Source organism: Erythrolamprus reginae, chromosome 1, assembly GCF_031021105.1.
Source record: "Erythrolamprus reginae isolate rEryReg1 chromosome 1, rEryReg1.hap1, whole genome shotgun sequence".
NCBI classification, from domain to species: domain Eukaryota; kingdom Metazoa; phylum Chordata; class Lepidosauria; order Squamata; family Dipsadidae; genus Erythrolamprus; species Erythrolamprus reginae.
The window spans coordinates 404,367,631-404,385,041 of NC_091950.1; the positions used below are offsets into that span (position 1 = coordinate 404,367,631).

The 17,411-nt window shown below is 42.4% G+C and overlaps 1 protein-coding gene across 6 annotated transcripts in view; it reads left to right on the forward strand.

The window, feature by feature from the left end:
• CUX1 (cut like homeobox 1) overlaps window positions 1–17,411 on the forward strand; it is a 538,811-nt gene that overhangs the window by 372,515 nt on the left and 148,885 nt on the right. For 3 of the 6 annotated variants that reach the window (XM_070735185.1, XM_070735184.1, XM_070735181.1), the window contains exons 15-16: window positions 644–1,315; window positions 8,715–8,780. The exons of 1 other annotated variant lie outside the window; for it this stretch is intronic. In XM_070735185.1, the coding sequence (XP_070591286.1) occupies window positions 644–1,315; window positions 8,715–8,780 (738 nt within the window). The remainder of the gene's footprint in view (window positions 1–643; window positions 1,316–8,714; window positions 8,781–17,411) is intronic. 2 more of the 6 variants (XM_070735182.1, XM_070735183.1) reach the window with 1 other exon arrangement.

Genomic DNA, 17,411 nt, shown 5'->3' on the forward strand with positions numbered 1-17,411 from the left:
CTTTTTTCAAGTAAGGTTTCCAGGGCCGGTGCCTAATGTGTCAATGGGCAGTTGGGTGATTGCTGCCTCGTGCGCAGTTCCTGTGTTCTTCCGTGGCTCCCTTTGAACAATGGTTTCTGTGTCTCGCGTGTGCTTCGTCTAGCCTTGATAAATGTTTGCTGCATTTGGGCTCAAACAAGGTCTGTTCCTGTGTGTGTATTTGTGTGTGTGTGTGTGTGTGTGTGTAGGGGTTTGGAACGACTGAAATGTGCAAGGAACCAAAGTAATTTTTTGTGTATGCGTCAATGAATTTTAAACCCAAACAAAAGAATTACGTAACTGGCACTTCATGTCATTGTTCTACTGCTAATATTTGGAAGGGGGAATTCTCCAGGCTGCAACATACAAGAAAGGTGCAAACATGAAATGCATGTTGTTTGTCTTGGGGGCCTTGTTTGGCTTATTGAAATTTAAAAAAAGAAACAAACAAAACAAAAAAACAAAAACCCAAACCACTTTCTTCATTGGCCCTTATTTCAAGAACAAAACAAAAACGCAACCTGCACTATTTTTCCCTTTGGTGGGGCAAGCTCTGCATTTTGGTCTTGGTTTCCCCCCTTCTTTTTGATCCCCCATAATGCATTATGTTTGACCTTCCTTGTAGGGTCAGCCAGGAGAAAAGGGAAAGACCAGCCTGAGAGTCAGCGTCCTGCAACCTTGCCGGCCTCCCCTCCTCCTCAGTTGCCCCGCAACGCAGGGGAGCAGGCTTCCAATACTAATGGTACACACCAGTTCTCACCAACGGGTTTAAGTCAAGACTTTTTCAGCTCGTCCTTGGCAAGCCCCGGCTTACCCCTGGCTTCTACGGGAAAATTTGCACTAAACTCTCTCCTCCAGCGCCAACTTATGCAGTCCTTCTACACCAAGGCAATGCAGGAAGCGGGAAGCACAAGTATGATTTTTTCAGTAGGTCCCTACAGCACAAACTCCATATCTTCCCAAAGCCCCTTGCAACAAAGCCCCGACGTCAACGGCATGGCCCCATCGCCCAACCAATCAGAAAGCACCGGCAGCACCTCCGAAGGGGAGGAGATGGATACCGCCGAAATTGCACGACAGGTCAAAGAGCAACTGATCAAGCACAATATCGGACAGCGGATCTTTGGACACTACGTCTTGGGACTTTCTCAAGGATCTGTGAGTGAGATTCTGGCTCGACCTAAACCGTGGAACAAGCTGACCGTCAGAGGCAAGGAGCCATTCCATAAAATGAAGCAGTTCCTTTCGGATGAGCAGAACATCTTGGCTTTGCGCAGCATCCAAGGCAGGCAGAGAGGTGAGTCACGAGGCAGTGGCCTCCAGCTTTTCTTTTGGCATCTATGTTGGTCTAGATAGGAGACACTGTCCAAAGAGAACGGTGTCTGTGTCTGGTTAAGTTGTCTGCTTGGTGTTCAGTACAGTGTTCCCTCAATTTTCGCAGGGGATGCGTTCCGAGACCGCCCGCGAAAGTCAAATTTCTGCAAAGTAGAGATGCGGAAGTAAATACACCATTTTTGGCTATGAACAGTATCCCAAGCCATCCCTTAACACTTTAAACCCCTAAATTACCATTTCCCATTCCCTTAACAACCATTTACTCACCATTATTACTGGTACTCACCATTGAATAAGACACTTAGTGATCCTGATATTTATAAACATAATTATTTATTAACAATAATTATTTTTTTTGTTATTTATTTGCAAAAATTATTAGTTTGGCGATGACGTATGATGTCATCGGGCAGGAAAAACTGTGGTATAGAAAAAAACCCGCGAAGTATTTTTTAATTAATGTTTTTTGAAAAACCGTGGTCTAGGCTATTCGCTAAGTTTGAAGCCGCGAAAATCGAGGGAACACTGTATATAATTTGGAAAGAATAGAGAGCTCCTTGCTAGGAATCCTGCTGAAATAACAGAGTAAAAGATAGATATCTAAGGATTGTGCTCCATCTCCACAGGAATGGATGTGAACTGGGGGGGAAAAGGGGGGATGACCACAGGTTCATTTCTGGGGGTTGACCCGAGAGACGGATTCCAATGGGCTGCGACCTGTGTAAGCTGATTGAGAGTATACCTTAAGCCAGTGGTCTCCAACCTTGGAGGACTTCAACTCCCAGAATTCTGGGAGTTGAAGTCCACCAGACTTAAAGTTGTTGTTGTTATTATTATTATTATTTATTAGACTTGTATGCCGCCCATCTCCGGACACCCGGGGCAGCTCACAAAGACCCAAGGTTGCCAAGATTGGAGACCCCTGTCTTAAACTATCTCTCATGCATTGGGCAGCAGTGAAAGGAGGGCTGATTTATTTTTTTTTAATGAAGTTTAACTTTATAAGAAACTTTACGGATCTTGCCTGATCAAAACACAACAGGGCAGGTTTTATCATTACACGATCCCTCTTGATTTTGGTTTGCTAAACATACATAACAGGAGAGGTTGGGTTTAAAAAAAAAAAAAGTAAAAGTTGTACTAGGACACCTTCTCATTCCTTTGGCCAATCTCATTTGATTGCCAGGGGAAAACACAGTAATATTTGAAATGAATTCTAATAGTAGATCGCCGTTAATATTTCACCGTCTTCCAAAGCATCTGCAGGGGAATCTCCTGGACATTTGTAAATCTAGCCTTCTTACCTAATAAGTTTCAAGTTCAAGTTTATTGGATTTATATGCCGCCCCTCTCCGAAAACCCGGGGCGGCTAACAGCAATCATAGACAGTATATAATAATAATCCAATACTAAAAGCAAATTAAAACCCCTTAATATACAAAACCAAACACACATACAAACATACCATGCATACCATTGTAACGGCTAGGGGGAGAAGAAGTCTGAATTCCCCCATGCCTGGCGGCAGCGGTGGGTTTTAAGTAGCTTACGAAAGGTAAGGAGGGTGGGGGCAATTCTAATCTCTAGGGGGAATTGGTTCCAGAGGGCCGGGGCCGCCACAGAGAAGGCTCTTCCCCTGGGTCCCGCCAAGCGACATTGTTTAGTTGACGGGACCCGGAGAAGACCCACTCTGTGGGACCTAACTGGCCGCTGGGATTCGTGCGGCAGAAGTCATAAGCCATCAAGTCCATTGGGCTGCTAGATTCTGAACAACTTATGATGGTCCCTTGGGGCTATGCAGGTCCATATATGACAAAAGCAACTGGCAGGCAGTCGGGCTGGTTGGGGAGACACATAGAACAGGACGAGGAAGAAGCAGGCCAGATAAAAACTCTTCATTGAGCATTTTTAGTGAATGGAGTTAGAAGTTGCCCATGTGGTTACAAAAATGACATAGGCACTTATTCTGTCATAGGGTTATTTCACTTTACCCACTCCAGCCTCATTTTCTTGAAAAACCCATTGTGGAAACTACATTTTTCCAAGAAACATATTTTATTGACTTAAGTGGACGGAAGGAGTTTCCAGCCCTTTTCTCTTTTTTTTAGCACCACCATCACCGAAAACATGATCCCTCAAAATCATAGACTATAGACTGTAGATTTATGTAAACTTTACATTTTTTTTCATCAAATCACTAACCTCTTACAAGATTGCAAACTTGTTGTAAAGGCTATAAAAAAGGGAGGCAGAAGGTCCCATGATCCTCAGCCAAAAGTATCTTGGGGGAAAATTTGGGAGAACCACTGCTAATTGTCATCTTTTAAGATCAAAAGTTCATACATTTGGGAAATGTACTATATTAGACTTATTTATCATATGCTTTATTTACTTTAAAATATTAAATCTATATCCTGGACCAGAAATGTCCAACTTTGGCAACTTTAAGCCTGGCTGGGGAAATCTGGGAGTTGGAGTCCGCAAGGCTTAAAGTTGCAAGGTTGGAGAGCCCTGTCCTAGACAGTTACCAGTGTTGCCTGGCAATTTGCAGCAAAGGAGGAGGGAAAACAGTATCTCAGGAAGGTACAAAATGCAAACTGTGAAATAGATTCTTAGTTAGATAAGCACAATGAAACCAACATTAACTGATCATAGACAAAATGTGCATAGGTAGTCCTTGTTTGGCGGCTGCCTTGTACAGCAACCATTTGTAGTTACAGTGGCGATGAAAAAGAATAACTTTGCAACCAGTCCTCATATAGAAACATAGAAGTCTGACGGCAGAAAAAGACCTCATGGTCCATCTAGTCTGCCCTTATACTATTTCCTGTATTTTATCTTAGGATGGATATATGTTTATCCCAGGCATGTTTAAATTCAGTTACTGTGGATTTATCTACCACGTCCGCTGGAAGTTTGTTCCAAGGATCTACTACTCTTTCAGTAAAATAATATTTTCTCATGTTGCTTTTGATCTTTCCCCCAACTAACTTCAGATTGTGTCCCCTTTCTTGTGTTCACTTTCCTATTAAAAACACTTCCCTCCTGGACCTTATTTAACCCTTTAATATATTTAAATGTTTCGATCATGTCCCCCCTTTTCCTTCTGCCCTCCAGACTATACAGATTGAGTTCATTAAGTCTTTCCTGATATGTTTTATGCTTAAGACCTTCCACCATTCTTGTAGCCCGTCTTTGGACCCGTTCAATTTTGTCAATATCTTTTTGTAGGTGAGGTCTCCAGAACTGAACACAGTATTCCAAATGGATATATGTTTATCCCATATTTACTACATTTGCAGATTTAAATATGTTAAAGGGTTAAATAAGGTCCAGGAGGGAAGTGTTTTTAATATGAAAGTGAACACAAGAACAAGGGGACACAATCTGAAGTTAGTTGGGGGAAAGATCAAAAGCAACATGAGAAAATATTATTTTACTGAAAGAGTAGTAGATCCTTGGAACAAACTTCCAGCAGACGTGGTTGGTAAATCCACAGTAACTGAATTTAAACATGCCTGGGATAAACATATATCCATCCTAAGATAAAATACAGAAAATAGTATAAGGGCAGACTAGATGGACCAGGAGGTCTTTTTCTGCCGTCAGACTTCTTTGTTTCTATGTAAAGGAAAAGGAAGTAAGATTACAGTTACACTTAGTGACCACTTCACTTAACAGGTGTGGTTGCTTTATACCTGTAGTGTGCAAACTTTTAAAAAAGCAGCTTTTGAGATTCAGAAGCTCGGGAATATAAAGTGTATGCGTAAACGGAAAAGATGGCACTGGGCCTTGACTTGACATCATTTATTTGCTGTACAATCATAGAAAGAGATGAAAGGGGAGAGTGAGATGTCAGCGCCATCCCACTTGAAAAAACTAGTGTTCCTTTACAGGAGAACGGCAAATCTCAATCGTACCTCCATAAATACAATCAGATCTTGTGTGTTTTCCTTGGATTCAGAAATGTCCTCTTTAGTGGTAACCACTGCCCTCCCATAGCACGATTTTCAGTATGAATTTGCACCCGTGCCTTCTTTGTATTACCTTTGAGCCAGAGGTGTAAGTATGTAGCCATGGGAGACTTCTTATATGACTCAGACATTATACAGTAAATGTTAAACATAGCACAGGGCTGAAACTAGTCAGATTTCTTATAAGGTAACACTTAAGATCAAACTCTATAATTCTGAAAGATAAAAGAGTTTATAAGTAGGAATTGCCAAGTTATATACTATTCAAAGCAGAGGTAGTACAGTGGTACCTCTACTTACGAACTTCATTCGTTCCATGATCAGGTTCTTAAGTAGAAAAGTTTGTAAGAAGAAGCAATTTTCCCCATAGTTATCAATGCAAAAGCAAATAATGTGTGCGATTGGGGAAACCACAGGGAGGGTGGAGGCCCTGTTTCCTCCCAGGAGATTCCTAGAGAGGCCCCACAGAGGCTTCTTCCCGCCTTTTCCAGCCCTGTTTCTTCCCAGGACATTCCTAGAGAGGCCCCGCAGAGGCTTCTCCCTGCTTTTTCCGTCCCTGTTTCCTCCCAGGACATTCCTAGAGAGGCCCCACAGAGGCTTCTCCCCGCCTTTTCCGCCCCTGTTTCCTCCCAGGACATTCCTAGAGAGGCCCCGCAGAGGCTTCTCCCTGCCTTTTCCAGCCCTGTTTCTTCCCAGGACATTCCTAGAGAGGCCCCACAGAGGCTTCTCCCCGCCTTTTCCGCCCCTGTTTCCTCCCAGGACATTCCTAGAGAGGCCCCGCAGAGGCTTCTCCCTGCCTTTTCCAGCCCTGTTTCTTCCCAGGACATTCCTAGAGAGGCCCCACAGAGGCTTCTCCCTGCCTTTTCCGGTTACAGTTTCGGAGGCTCGGGTTTGCAAGTGGAAAATAGTTCTTGAAAAGAGGCAAAAAAATCTTGAACACCCAGTTCTTATTTAGAAAAGTTCGTAAGTAGAGGCGTTCGTAGGTAGAGGTACCACTGTATTTAGCCGGTTCGGGCGAAGTAGTAACGACCTGCGTGTGTTCACATTTGCAAACCGGTAGGGAAAGTACGTTAATGCAACCTCTGATTCAAGGATAGGGTTTACAGAGGGACAGAAAAGAACTTAACAAGAATGCTGGTCTGTACATGCTGCAAACTTGAGCATTCCTATTTTATTAAGGAATATAAAATGACTGTATATTTTGTAACAACCCTTGACGTTTGACATGGCGTCAGACTTCATCCAAGGACGGGAAAGGCTGGATGCACATTGCATGCAGAAAGTAGGAGAGCTGTTTTCTTTCACCATTAGACGTAAAACGTCCTCCTTGGTCCCTGTAGAAGCAAACTGGCAGACAACGCTCAACTGCAGCTGTCTTTTTTTTTTTTGCTCTATAACCGTGAGAACTACAAACGTGAATTCTTAGCACGTACATTTTCTCATACAGTGCCCCGTTAACACAGCAGCCAATGAGAGCCCAGTTACATCCACCTGAGCACACAAAGGTTATGCACAATTGTCTGGTGCTTACAATAATATGTGAGTGCTATGTGCAAAGGGCATTTCCTGTGTTCTCTATAATCTCATTCTTCTAGGGGGCCTGGGGGGCCTGGAGCGAAGAGCCAATTATTCTCTGCTTAGCTCCCTCTCGGGATATGTTAGATCTCCAATATTCTGCCACTCATCATTTAAAATGGGATAACAATATATCACATTGGGGTTTGTTTATTTGTCTAAAAAAAGTACAGGATAGAATAAGGATAATCATCGTCAACAATTTCCTGCCCACTTTTTATTTTCTTAAGATGCTAACTGGTACGGTTGGCTTGTTCCTCCTCTTTATTATATTACATGGTACAGTGGTATCTCTACTTAAGAACTTAATTCGTTCCGTGACCAGGTTCTTAAGTAGAAAAATTTGTAAGTAGAAGCAATTTTCCCCATAGGAATCAATGTAAAAGCAAACAATGCGTGCAAACCCATTAGGAAAGAAATAAAAGCTCAGAATTTGGGTGGGAGGAGGAGGAGGAAGAAGAGGAGGAGGACAGTCGCTGCCGAAGGAAGAAGATGAGGTGACGGGAATCAAAATAATCCAAAACTTTAAGGCTTAAAAAAAAAAAAGAGGGACCCTGAGGCAGCGAGGAGGAGCATGGACCTCCCATACACCCGGCGCGAGGCTGCCTCCCATAGACTGCACCAGAGAGAGAAACCCAGGCGGGTAAGAGGAGGGAACCTCCCGCTCCTTTGACTGAAAGGCGGCTGTTGCTGCTACCTGCTTCCTCTTCCTTCCCATGCTGATGGGCTCCCCTCTCCTCTCGCTTGCTCGCTTTGTAGCTGGCACCTTTCCTTCACTGTGGTGACTCCTCGGTTTGGCTGAAGCCGAGTTGATCCGGCCGGGGCGAAAGTGCCCCCTTTTGCCTTTCCGCGCCCAGACACTCCAGGAGGCAACATCATGCCAGGTGTGTGGGAGGCACAAAGTGGTTTATTCCCTCTCCAAGCGGCCAGAGAAAGGAAAACGCTCTGTTAGCTCTGGACTGCCAAAGCCTCCTTAAGCGCCACCAAAAGGCTCCTCTGGCAGCCCAGAAAAGCCCGAAATGGCAGTGATTAAAGGGGGAGTGGCAAGAAACTGGCCGGGCTTTCATGCCGCTCTCAAATTTCCTGAGAAATTTTTCCGGGCTCGGGTTCTTAAGTAGAAAATGTTTTTTAAGAAGAGGCAAAAAAATCTTGAACACCCGGTTCTTATCTAGAAAAGTTCTTAAGTAGAGACGTTCTTAAGTAGAGGTACCACTGTACTTCAGATATTTGTTTTGGAACAAACCTCCTTGCTGGTATTTGTATGAAATAATAAGGGGTGGAGATTTCCCCCCGTCCCAATTTCTAAAGTGAAATTGCTTTGCAATCCTAAAGCAGTTGCATTTCATTTGGAAGGGAAGCTTTCAAGAGAATGGGGATTTGAGAAGGTGTTGTGTGCTTTTTTGAAGCAGAGCTTCCCTAGATTGCCCAGAAGTGTTCATAGCATCTTACAGCATGTTCCCTTCCTTGGGGGTCATCCGCTCTTGTAAGAATTACTGACCCATCTCTGTCTTTTTGTGCCTTTTAGATGTTTATTTATATCTTTTTAAACTCCTTTAATCGTGATTAACCAGTAGTCTGCCTTGCTTCTTTTTTCAAAGTAGCCAGGCCCAAAAGGTTTAGGAGCTGCTTGATTTCACTGCTGCCCTTGTCCACCGTCCACTCTCTATCTCCCGCGCCTCTCCCTCCCTCCCCCCCTCCCTCTCCAACCCCTATCAGTGCTAGACAGTTCTTGTTCCATCTCACAAAAGCCCAAAGTTATAAGAAGAACCACCCCCTGATTGTTTTGTTCTTACCCGACTTGTTTTTCAACAGAGAATCCAGGCCAGAACCTGAGCAGGCTATTTCAGGAAGTACCGAAACGAAGAAATGGGTCAGAAGGTACGTCACAGGCAGGTGCTTCTCTTTGCGGTTGATCTTTGGAAAGTGAAGTGTGCTTAGTTGTGTGTCGTCTTCATTGTTGTTGGTATAAACACAAAGGGGGTGCAGTTTGATTCTGGCCTGGAATCTGAGAGGAAAAACAGACAGTGGGCCCTGTGTAGACGTAACATGGGCTCCACCCAAGCTACCTTTGAAATCACTTCTTCCCTCCTCTTCCTCTTCATATTAGTTCCATTTTTCCCTGCATTGACAGGACTTCAGGTCACAATTAAACCAGATCATGCTTGGTGCTAATCAAAGGTAATTAAGTCACCCTGAGAATCAGTGCTTTGAAGCAACTATAGGTCTACAAACACTCGTTCTGAGGTCGACCCTTATTAGCATCCTACATGATGCCAGTGTGGAGATCATATAAAATCAGGTTGATGCTGGGTAAGGAAAAGAGGAAGAGGAATGGTAAATGATGCTTGGCAAAGAGTCCATGCTATATCTATACTGGTGCAGTAAGTATAAAACAAAACCAAGGGTTAGCATCTAGATCACTCATCCCCTCTTTTCTCTCGTTCTAAGTCTTTTGCTATACTAACCTAGCTCCTTCAAGTAAACTGTCTCACTCAGGCAAAGCTGGACTTCCCTACTCTCAATCCCACTAATTTTCTATGCTTTCTTCAAGGAGCTCAGGTCAACATCCTTGGGAATAATCCCATTTTATAAGACTACAAGTGACCACATGGTAAATTTCATGGCAGAATCATTGGTTCAAGTCTGATGGGTAGCCCATTATCTCATACCAGCTCTTGTAGCCTTTGTGGCTTCTTGGCGTTTTAGATTCACAGTCAAAAGTGATATTGGCATGAAAAGTTAAGCATTTGTGTGTTATGTGTATAGAATGGACACTGCTATGAATCTTAAACAATGCAAGCCACATTTCTTTCTTCAGTGGTAGAAATGGTGAGCAAAGTGCTGTATAAATATAGAGATGTGGAGGTGTGTACAGACATACAATGGCATTAAGGAGTTAAGATATTCCTTCCCCCTAGGCATAGTTCCCTCTAAGCTGAGCAGTGAGCAATCGCTCACTTAAAAATCATCATCAACTCAGAGTTTTCCAAACCTGCCCAGAAGCCGAGAGGGAAAGAGTGAGGGAAGGAGAGAGAGAGGAAGAGAGGAAGAGAGAGAAACAGATAGAAAAAAGAGAGGAAGGAAAAGAGAAAGAAAATGAATGGGAGTAAGGAAGAGAGAAAGAAAATCAAAATCTAGTTTGAAACTAGCTCAACTATTTAAGTGGCATTTTGATATTGATAGAGTTGCCCTATTATGAGCTCACTGTTATAGACACACAGTACAGTATTTTATTTTGAAATTCTCTGAGGCAAAACAGGGTGGGTTTTTTGTTTGTTTGTTTGTTTATTTATTATTTCTGTGCCGCCCAGTCCCGAAGGGACTGCTGCTCAGACACTATACTTTTCCGCCCACCCCCCCACCCCCCAAAATATTAGAGGGAACACTGCCCCTAGGCCATTACAAGTTATGCATGGTATGTTCGTGTGTATGTTCATTTTTATTATAAGGGTTTTTAGTTGTTTTATTAATTGGATTTCTACATGCTGTTTTTATCATTGTTGTTAGCCGCCCCGAGTCTGCGGAGAGGGGCGGCATACAAATCCAATAAATAAATAAATAAATAAATTTCAGCTAGATATAACAGTATTCGGTAGCAAATGTGTGCTAGAATACCATCAAGGGTTTGAGAACTTAAGGCAGTAAGAAAAAATGAAGTAGAGCGATATAATTTACTCGGACTTCATAAGGCATTTGATAAAGTAGACCATAACCTACTAATAGATAGAGTGGAAAATGTGGGTTAGACAGCATCACCACCAGATGGATTCAAAACTGGCTGACCAACAGCACTCAACAGGTAGTGCTCAATGGAACTGCATCTACATGGAGGGAGGCATGCAATGGAATTCCCCAAGGCTCTGTTTTAGGCCCAGTACACAGTACGCCCTTCCCCTTCCCCCCCAGAGGTTCTCCAGAACCAAATACACCTTCACAGAGTCTCCGTGCGAGCTGAAAATCAGCTGGCTAGCGCACACATGTGCGCTGGAACTGAGCTAGGGCAACAGCTCGCATGCCGGCAGATATGGCTCCGCAAGCCACCTGTGGCACACATGTCATAGGTTTGCCATCACTGGTATATATGATGCCTTACTCAATATTACTAACTATGAGAGGAATCTGGAATCCTAATGGACAATCATCTAAATATGAGCCAGTATTGTACAGAAGCTGCCAAAAAACTCCAACACAGGTCTAGGCTGCATTAACAGAGAGATAGAATCAAGATCACCTGGTGTTAATACCACTTTGTAATGCCTTGGTAAGTCCACACTCAGTTTTGGTCACCACGGTGTAAAAAGGATGTGGAGACTACAGTGCAGAGAAGAGCAACAAAGAGGATTAGAGAACTGGAGACTAAAACACATGAAGAAGGCGTCTGTAATATGGTAAATGGTTTAGCTTTGCTAGATAAATGGTTAAAGCAATGGAAACTGCAGTTTAATGTTTCCAAATGTAAAATAATGCACTTGGGGAAAAGGAATCCTCAATCTGAGTATTGCATTGGCAGTGCTGTGTTAGCAAAAACTTCAGAAGAAAAGGATTTAGGGGTAGTGATTTCTGACAGTCTCAAAATGGGTGAACAGTGCAGTCAGGCGGTAGGGAAAGCAAGTGGGATGCTTGGCTGCATAGCTAGAGGTATAACAAGCAGGAAGAGGGAGATTATGATCCCGCTATATAGAGTGATGGTGAGACCACATTTGGAATACTGTGTTCAGTTCTGGAGACCTCACTTACAAAAAGGTGTTGACAAAATTGAACGGGTCCAAAGACGGGCTACAAGTATGGTGGAAGGTCTTAAGCATAAAACGTATCAGGAAAGACTTAATGAACTCAATCTCAATAGTTCCTACTCAAAAACCACCTTAACAAATAGGATCCAATTCAGTATCCAAACAATGTAGCACAATATGGCTAGTGAGCAGAATGTGGCTAGTTTTGAACCAATTCATAAATTCTCATGGGTGGTAAATTGTTTGTGCTCATAAATTGAGACATCGGAATGGCTTATCATTCAGTTTTCCATGTGTAGAATCAGTACACTAATACTGTAGAAACTTTTATTTGGTTTGTTGTGGGGCTGATTCTTTAAAATAAGGAAGTAATTCCATCCATTTGGCAGATCAATTAAACTTGTTTCTGAGCAAATCTGTTTCAGATTGCAGGATGCAGTTCTGTTTCAGGATCTGCACTAAGTTGAATATAATTAGAATAAAAATTGAAACAGAAGTAGAGTACTTTAATTTGGCCGTGTATGATTAGACACACAAGGAAATTGTCTCTGGTGCAGAAGCTCTTAGTGTATCTGCAAATCAACAGAATAATGATAGTAATAACACCAATAAGATATTAGAATTATTGGTATTGGTGATAGACATAAATAATAACACTACAGCCCTACTATATGTGTAAATACACATAGACATAAGACAGTAATGTGAGAATTAGGTGTTCAGCAGAGTGGTGGCACAAGAGAGAAAAAAACTGTTCCTGTATCTTTATTTATCTATCTATCTATCTATCTATCTATCTATCTATCTATCTATCTATCTATATCTATTTATTATTTTTATTTATTTATTTATTTTTTATTCATTCATTTATTCATTCATTCATTCATTCATTCATTCATTCATTCATTGGATTTGTATGCCCCGATCAAACCAGATCCATGACAACATCGGGTAAACTGGGAGGAACCCACCCCTAGGGCAGACTCATCGTTGTCTTGAATGAGGCCAGTGACCGTTGAATCATCTGTAAACCAGTATTTTTAAAAGAAGGTTCCCTTGAGATGCATTCATTGGTATATAGGGGCAGCTGTGCTAATTGCCCAGGAATTAGATAGCAATAGCAATAGCACTTTGGCTTATATACCACTTCATAGTGCTTTTACAGCCCTCTCTAAATACACTGCTCCAAAATATAAAGGGAAGATTCAATAACACATCCTAGATCTGAATGAATGAAATATTCTCATTGAAATACTTTGTTCTGTACAAAGTTGAATGCGCTGACAACAAAATGAAATTGATTGTCAATCAGTGTTGCTTCCTAAGTGGACAGTTTGATTTCACAGAAGTTTGATTTACTTGGAGTTATACTCTGTTGTTTATTATTATTATTTTATTATTATTTATTAGATTTGTATGCCGCCCCTCTCCGAAGACTCGGGGCGGCTCACAACAGTAATACAAAAACAATATAACAGTGAGACAAATCTAATATTAAAATAAAACATATCTAAAACCCCAACAATTTAAAAGTGTTCCCTTTATTTATTTATTTTTGAGCAGTCTAGTTTACAGAGTCAACAATCTGGGTCCTCATTTTACCCACTTCCGCAGGATAGAAGGCTGAGTCAACCTTGAGCCTGGTGAGATTTGATCAACCAAATTGCAGGCAGCCGGCAGGCAGCAGAAGTAGCCTGCAGTACTGCATCCTAACCACTGCGCCACCACAGTGATGCAATTTTCCCTAGCTTCACCTGTTGCTTTCTTTTTGTCAAAAAAACCCAATGATCCACCTACAAGTAGGAAATGGGATGAATTACTCCTCAAAGTCCATTTTTTCAGATATGAATTTTAATGCTTGCTCTTCCTTTGATCCTTTGAAAAAGGTGCATTTATTATGGGGCTTGCATGGTAGCCGTCTATGTTAAGTAGGCAGGAAGAGCACATGGTCACACTGTAGCACTTTCTTCTTAATGCTTTCTTAATTCCTATTAATGAGTTAACACATTAGCATTGGTTTATTTAAGAATGTGCACCTACCGTGAATAGCCCACCCCTCAAAACATCATGATTTCTAAATGAGCTTTCTACAGATAAGTTGAGCACACAACATCAGCTCCAAATGAGCAAAGCATCTTTGCCACATTGGATTGGAGTGCTGCAAATATCTATTAATGACCCATCCGTGGGTTTTTCAAACTAGATCCATTTCTTGGCAAGAAGCAAGAAACATAGAAACATGGAAGACTGACGGCAGAAAAAGACCTCATGGTCCATCTAGTCTGCCCTTATACTATTTCCTGTATTTTATCTTACAATGGATATATGTTTATCCCAGGCATGTTTAAATTCAGTTACTGTGGATTTACGAACCACATCTGTTGGAAGTTTGTTCCAAGGATCTACTACTCTTTCAGTGAAATAATATTTTCTCACGTTGCTTTTGATCCTTCCCCCAACTAACTTCAGATTGTGTCCCCTTGTTCTTGTGTTCACTTTCCTATTAAAAACACTTCCCTCCTGGACCTTATTTAACCCATTAACATATTTAAATGTTTCGATCATGTCCCCCCTTTTCCTTCTGTCCTCCAGACTATACAGATTGAGTTCATTAAGTCTTTCCTGATACGTTTTATGCTTAAGACCTTCCACCATTCTTGTAGCCCGTCTTTGGACCCGTTCAATTTTGTCAATATCTTTTTGTAGGTGAGGTCTCCAGAACTGAACACAGTATTCCAAATGTGGTCTCACCAGCGCTCTATATAAGGGGATCACAATCTCCCTCTTCCTGCTTGTTATGCCTCTAGCTATGCAGCCAAGCATTCTACTTGCTTTTCCTACCACCCGACCACACCGCTCACCCATTTTGAGACTGTCAGAAATCACTACCCCTAAATCCTTCTCTTCTGAAGTTTTTGCAAACACAGAACTGCCAATGCAATACTCAGATTGAGGATTCCTTTTCCCCAAGTGCATTATTTTACATTTGGAAACATTAAACTGCAGAACATATGCTACCGTTTTCCATTTCTTTCTCTAGCTTGTTTCAAAGCTGAACAAGACTAAAAAATCTTTTATTTTGCACAGCCCAGAGGGGTTTAGCTGAAGAAGCCATGGATGGCTCATCAAGAACCCCACCTGATCATTGAATAGTCAGCAAATATTTACCGGTCAGGTTAGCTTAACTTGTTATGCAAACACGGCCTGTATTTTATACACTCGCTTTCTCCTATATGAGTATTTAAAGGAGGGATGAGGAATCTGAGACTTCCCAGATATCATTCAATTTTGTCTTTCATTTTTATTTTTCAGCAGGTTTGACATTTTGATCCGCTGCTTTTAAATTCAGCGTTTAACAAAACTGCTTCCTGTGTTCAGAATTTTAAGTTTTCTGGCTGTTTGATTTTCTGTAGTGAATACCTTAATTTATTGTACTCACTCAGTTAATATCAGGGGTCTCCAGCCTTGGCAACGTTACATCTGGCAGACTTCAACTGCCAGAATTCCCCAGACAGCAAAGGCCCGCTACAGCTGGCTGGAGAATTCTGGCAGTTGAAGTCCACCAGGCTTAAAGTTGCCAAGGTTGGAGACCCCTGGTTTATATGGCTTCCCCCTCTCACTTCTGCGCGTCTCTTAACAATAATAATAAAGGCACAAAATGTAAAACAAGAATAAAAGAGAAAAAGACATACACACAAGGCATACACACCCACGGAGAGGGGCGGCATACAAATCCAATAAATCATCATCATCATTCTGTCCTGAGTTCTTCGGGATTGGGCAGCATAGAAGTCAAATTAATTCAATTCAATTTATTAGATTTGTATGCCGCCCTTCTCCGAAGACTCGGGGCGGCTCACAGAATAAATATAAAACAAGCATATAGAATAAATCTAATATATTAAAAAGTATAACTAGAAATAATAATAATGTAATAATAATTTATTAGATTTGTATGCCGCCCCTCTCCGAGGACTCGGAGCGGCTCACAACAGTAATACAATATACAAATCCAGTGTTAAAAGCAAAAACAGTTTTAAACCCTTAATTAAAAACAATCATACAATCCAAACAAACCATACATAAAATGGGGCGGCCGAGGGGAATCAATTTCCCCATGTTTGGCAACAAAGGTGGAGTTTGCGAAAGGCAAGGAGGGTGGGGGCAGTCCTGATCTCTGAGGGGAGTTGATTCCAGAAGGTCGGGGCCGCCATAGACAAGGCTCTTCCACTGGGTCCTGCCAAACGGCATTGTTTTGTCGACAGGACCCGGAGAAGGCCAACTCTGTGGGACCTAATTGGTCGCTGGGATTCATGTAGCAGAAGGCAGTCCCGAAGGTATTCCGGTCCGATGTAACCCTATGTAATATACCATCAGACAATACAATCACACCATGCATCACATTTGCCAATTGCCCCAAGCCTGGCAACACAGGTGAGTCTTAAGGCTCTTGCAAAAAGAGAGGAGGGTGGTGGCAGTACAAATCTCTGGGGGGAGCTGATTCCAGAGGGTCAGAGCCCCCGCAGAGAAGGCTGTTCCCCTAGACCCCGCCAAACAATATTGTCTGGTTGACGGGACCTGGAGAAGGCCAAGCCGCTCCAAATCCTCGGAGAGGGGAGGCATACAAATCTAATAAATAAATAAATAAACCTTGTGGGACCTAACCGGCTGCAGGGATTTATGCGGCAGAAGGCCATCCCTTAAGTAATTAAATAAATTCATGCCACCAGGAGATGGCCTTTCAGCAGGCGAGGGTTCCACTTACCTGCCGCTACCAGTATGCCCCTTGGGTCATCACGGGCACGCATGCGCCCCCATCAGCACAACATTTCACTTCTGTGCGTGCACAGCAAGCAAAATCGCATGCAAGGATGCTCTCAGGTGTGAGATTTCGCCAATTTGGGGCGATTGCTTCTGTGCATGCGCAGAAGCAAAAAAACATCGAAAATCGGCAGAATCTCACGTGTGAGAGCGTCCTCATGTGAGATTTCATTTGCTGCGCATGCGCAGAAGCAAAATCTCATGCTTGCACATGCATGCACGTATCGGGTGCACGGAGATGCCTGCGCATCTCCATTTCCGCCACCGGAAACCCACTCCCAGCCATACCGGCTGCAACCCACTACTGGCTTTAACCCACGACCAGTATCCCAGACTCAAGCACAAAGCCAAGTTTTCAAAGCCTGCCCAAAGGCCAACTGGGACAGGGCCAATCTAATCTCAATGGAAATATTGTTGTTGTTGTTGTTGTTATTATTATTAATTAGATTTGTATGCCACCCCTCTTCGAAGACAAAGGGAGGGGGACCATGGCAGAAAAGATTTTCCTTCTGGGCCCCATCGGCTGATGGTCCCCAAAACATCCACTTTCTCATGAGCCACACTGAAAGATTAATAATAAAAATAAGTAATATAAGAGTGATAATACTGATAAGAATAGAGCACAAATTGGGTATGTGTGTGGATGAACAGCATCATCAGAAATCTGACCACATAAAGAATGTATATGCTGGCTTGGGTGCATTGATGCGTTTACTTTTAATTTGGGCTTTTTAAAAAAAAAGCCCAGCGTGCGTTGTATATTCTTGCAGACGTCTGTGGTCTGGAGATATAACTAGGCCATCCATGGGCTACTAATACCTTGTTTCCCTGAAAATAAGTCACCCACAAAAGTAAGACATAGGAGAGGTTTCGTACAATTGCCTAATATAAGGCATCCCCCAAAAGCAAGACATAGGAGACGTTTCATTTCGCAGTATTCCCGAACAGAACATAA